The 3,775-nt window shown below is 59.9% G+C and overlaps 1 protein-coding gene across 1 annotated transcript; it reads right to left on the bottom strand.

Moving 5' to 3' along the window:
• Window positions 1-1,616: 1,616 nt before the first annotated feature.
• On the bottom strand, window positions 1,617-2,848 carry FOXE1 (forkhead box E1). Its single transcript, XM_042914303.1, has one exon. The coding sequence runs from the start codon at window positions 2,846-2,848 to the stop codon at window positions 1,730-1,732; it is 1,119 nt and encodes a 372-aa protein (XP_042770237.1). The 3' UTR covers window positions 1,617-1,729.
• Window positions 2,849-3,775: the final 927 nt, after the last annotated feature.

The raw sequence follows: 3,775 nt of genomic DNA, 5'->3' as shown, positions 1-3,775 counted from the left end.
AGGTAAAATATCTCAACAAATTTTTATATTGATTATATGTTGAAATGATAGTTTGGCTATATTGGCTTAAATACAATATATTAGTTAATCTCAACTGTTTATTAATGTGGCTACTAGAAAATTTTAAATTACACGTGTAGTTTCCATTCTGGACAGTACTCATTTAGACAAATACCCGTCTGGACTGAATCACATTCGCATGCCTTTGTGAACAAGAGAGCACAATTCCCAAGATTAAAAATAAAAATTACCACTGGTTTTCAGTCTTTTTTCTCACGCAGCCCCCACCCCTTCGCTAGCAAGTTAACTACTCAGAAAGGTGCAGAGTTTCTCTTGCCAGAACTCACTTGATCAAAGATTTTTTATTAAAACAGTTCATCTGAACACTCAGGTTTATCTGAGAGCTGCATACCGAGCCTCTGAAGTATTTAACCCTGGAAATTTTGGTTCCAGAATAAAAACTTAACAAGGTATCTTAAGAGAAAGGTGGGAAAGTAGTTGAGTTTTCTCTGATTTGGGTCAGCTTGATGTTTAAAACGAACGGATACAAAACAAAGTTAAAAATCCAGTTTCTTTCTAAAGCTTACTTCACTGACGGACCCAGTTAATTTTTCTTTCCTTTTTGTACTGCAGAGGCTGCCAGGGATGGAAGAGCCAGCTCAACAAGCCGAAACCAAAGGGCTGCCCTGAGTCCTGTCGTCTCTTTGAATTTTAGTTTTCCAATTTGGTGCAGGGTCACTTACTGAAATGAAAGCGTGGACAATGGACAAATGTATTTTTACCTGTCTCATTGGAAAACCCAATTTATGACCTAGCATAACAGCTGCTGATCAGCACATCATGCTCAAAAGGTTCAAGAAATTATAATATAATTGCTGCCTGGAACCAATCCAGAGACTTCAGGGCAGGAGCTTGTCCTAAGCTCTGTTCCAGTTCTTGGGAATAGGGTCAGGCCCTGGGTGGCCCACCGATGCTGCCAGATTCGCAGGGCAGCATCCAGGATGACGCGGCCCTTAAAGGCCATATGGCGTCGAATCCTGCAGCCTTCTTGTATGGCAGATGAAGAGACTGGGGATGTGGGCGATGGGATTAGGTCACTCTCTGGAGCTGAGGCACAGTCTCCAGACTAAAAGCCAGGTCTGCAGTTCTCAAAGGCAGGGAAAACCAGCCCCAGGTCAAGAGAAGCAGAACCCTCCCCCCCACCCCACCCCCCTTTTTTTTTTTAAAGGAGGGGGCTACTTCTTTTGCAAACTCATCTTCCTCACCTTAAGGAAGGCGCTATTGCAGCCTTTGCTGTAGTAATCAAAGGCGCAAGAAGCAGAACCGTGTAAAAGGCCCGGCCGAGTTTCTTGCAATACAGGGATGAGTGAAGACATGGTGGTGATTCCCCACAGTTCAGACCTAGACTCTGGCATACGCACTACGCTGCGCCCCCATTATCGCCAAGTACCCTCCCCAGTAGAATGTGAAAGGCATGTCCTTTGGAGCTTCGCCTTACTGAGGGTCCTTTGTCCCAGTCCGTGGGCCCTCGCTGCCTCTCCCCACATCCTCCCATTTCCAAAGCGGACCGGTGTGTACGCGGTGCGCTGGGAGGCTATGCCTCTCCTGCCCTCTCTGTCCCTTCCACGTGGCTCTCAAATCCTCTCTTCAGTCCTGTTCTCAGGTCTCAGGGAAACTTAGTTCATGTGGACAGCCGAGGTATCTATGAATTTTCGACCGAAAGCTCGGCTCACATGGCGGACACATATCGATCCACCCCGCCAGGATAGGCAGTCGCATGGCGAGCATGATAGGCGCCTCCACTGCCGGCTCCGAGCTGCCCCCCAGGATTGTAGCAAGGCCCCAGCGCTCCAAACTGGCCGGGCGATGTGCGCCCATAGAAGTCCACTGCGGTCTCAACGCCACCACTGCTGCCACCCGCGGGGGGCGAGGCGGGCCCCGCCAGCCGGCCAGCCGCTGCGAAGAGGGCACTGCCTGCCCCCTGCGGGTACGCGCCATCGGGGCCTGCGTAGGCGGCCGCGTAGGCAGAGGGGTTGGTAGGTCGGGCCCCCGCGCAGCCTGCAGGCTGGTAGCCGGTGGTGGCTGCAGAGGCGCTGGCCGAGGCAAAGGCGCAGGAACCCGCGGGCCCCGACGACGCGGGGCCCAGTTCTGGACTGAGTGGCCGTTCAGGCACCAGGCCGAACACGCGGCACGGTCCTGGCGACGCAGCGGGGTAGTAGACAGGGGGCGGCGCGGTAAGCGTCGGCGGGGCATAGCCTGCGTAGACGGCGCCGGGGTAAGACGGGCGCGCAGCGGGCACTGCTCCCGGGAAGATGGCGGCAGCGGCGGCGGCAGCTGCAGCGGCGGCGGCGGCGGCCGCGTCGTGCATGTAGGCTGGGTAAGTGGAGAGGTCCGAGCGCTTGAAGCGCTTGCGGCGGCGCAGGAAGCTGCCGCTCTCGAACATGTCCTCGGCGTTGGGGTCGAGCGCCCAGTAGTTGCCCTTGCCTGGACGGCCAGCCTCGCGCGGGATCTTGAGGAAGCAGTCGTTGAGCGTCAGGTTGTGTCGGATGCTGTTCTGCCACTTTTTGGGGTTGTCGCGGTAGAAGGGGAAACGCTCCGTAATGAACTTGTAGATGCCGCCTAGCGTGAGGCGGCGCTCAGGCGCGTGCGCAATGGCCATGGCAATGAGCGCAATGTAGCTGTAGGGTGGCTTTCCGCGCTGCAGGGGGCGCTTCCGCCGACGCCCACCGGTGCCGCGACCCGTGGCCTCCGTTGGGACCCCGGTCGCCGCCTCACTGCGCTCCTCCTTCACGGCCGCCAGCACCTCCGTCTGAGGCGGCGGCGGCGGCGGCCGGCTCTCAGCCGTCATGGCGCAGCCGTCCCGCGTCCTGGGCGTCCCCGCCGCCCGCTACTGTCGAGGGGCGGGGGCGGGTCTCGGAGGCTGCGGGGCCGGGCTGCTGGCCAAAGGAGTGGGCCCTGGACCCCTCTGCGGAGAGCTCTGGGAGTCCTCGCGGGCTGGCACTCGGAGCACAGCTTCTCCAGGGGTGCGCTGGAGTCTTGGCGCTCTCGGTTTCCGGGCTGGCTCGGGGCAGACGGAGGCTCAGGAGTGTCCCGCCCACCGACGGCTCTGCTCGTGTTCTGGAGCTCGAGGCCAGGAGCCGGCAGCGGTGTCGGGAGCGGGACTAGGCCCCAGTCGCGGTCTGAAGGGCCCTTTGCGCGCCGGTGCCAAGCGGTCAAGGGGCCCGGAAACGGTCCAGGGCTGGGGCGCCTGCAGCTGGTCTGCGCCTCCCGCTGACCTGGGGCTAACCGTCGTCGAGTCCTGCGCCCAGAGGAAGCTGCGGGCCGGAAGGCCTGAAGCGAGGGCAGTTAGTGCAGACTTGGGGCACTCCGGTGGGGGCTGCCTAGACCGCGCCTGTGCGGCCCAGCCGGTGGAGGGTAAAGAGGCGAGCTGCAGGCGCAGCGCGGCGACTGTTCCTCTCCGCAGCTTTGGCCTCCGGCCGCCGAGACCGCAGGCGAGGCGCTCCCTTGCACACACCCGGACGGCTCCTCCCTCCACCGGCTTCTCTCCTTAAAGGCGCCAGGAAGCTTGGGGCGGCGCCCCGTCCCCGCCCGCCCCCGACCGCCCGCCCCCTGGGCCCGCGCGCACCTCTGCAGGTGGGAGCAGCGGTGGAGGCGCGGCGGGAGCCCCACAACGTCAGAGCTGGGAGGGCTCTCGGAGACCGCCCGGGGCCGGCCTCCCTACGCGCCGACGGGGAGACTGAGGCCGGGAGAGGCCGGGAACCGTCTCGGGAGACCT

The sequence above is a fragment of the Panthera leo genome, chromosome D4 (genome assembly GCF_018350215.1).
Source record: "Panthera leo isolate Ple1 chromosome D4, P.leo_Ple1_pat1.1, whole genome shotgun sequence".
In the NCBI taxonomy this organism is placed as follows: Eukaryota; Metazoa; Chordata; class Mammalia; order Carnivora; family Felidae; genus Panthera; species Panthera leo.
Note: the sequence above shows the minus strand (reverse complement) of the source record. Positions and strands in the feature narration are given on the sequence as shown.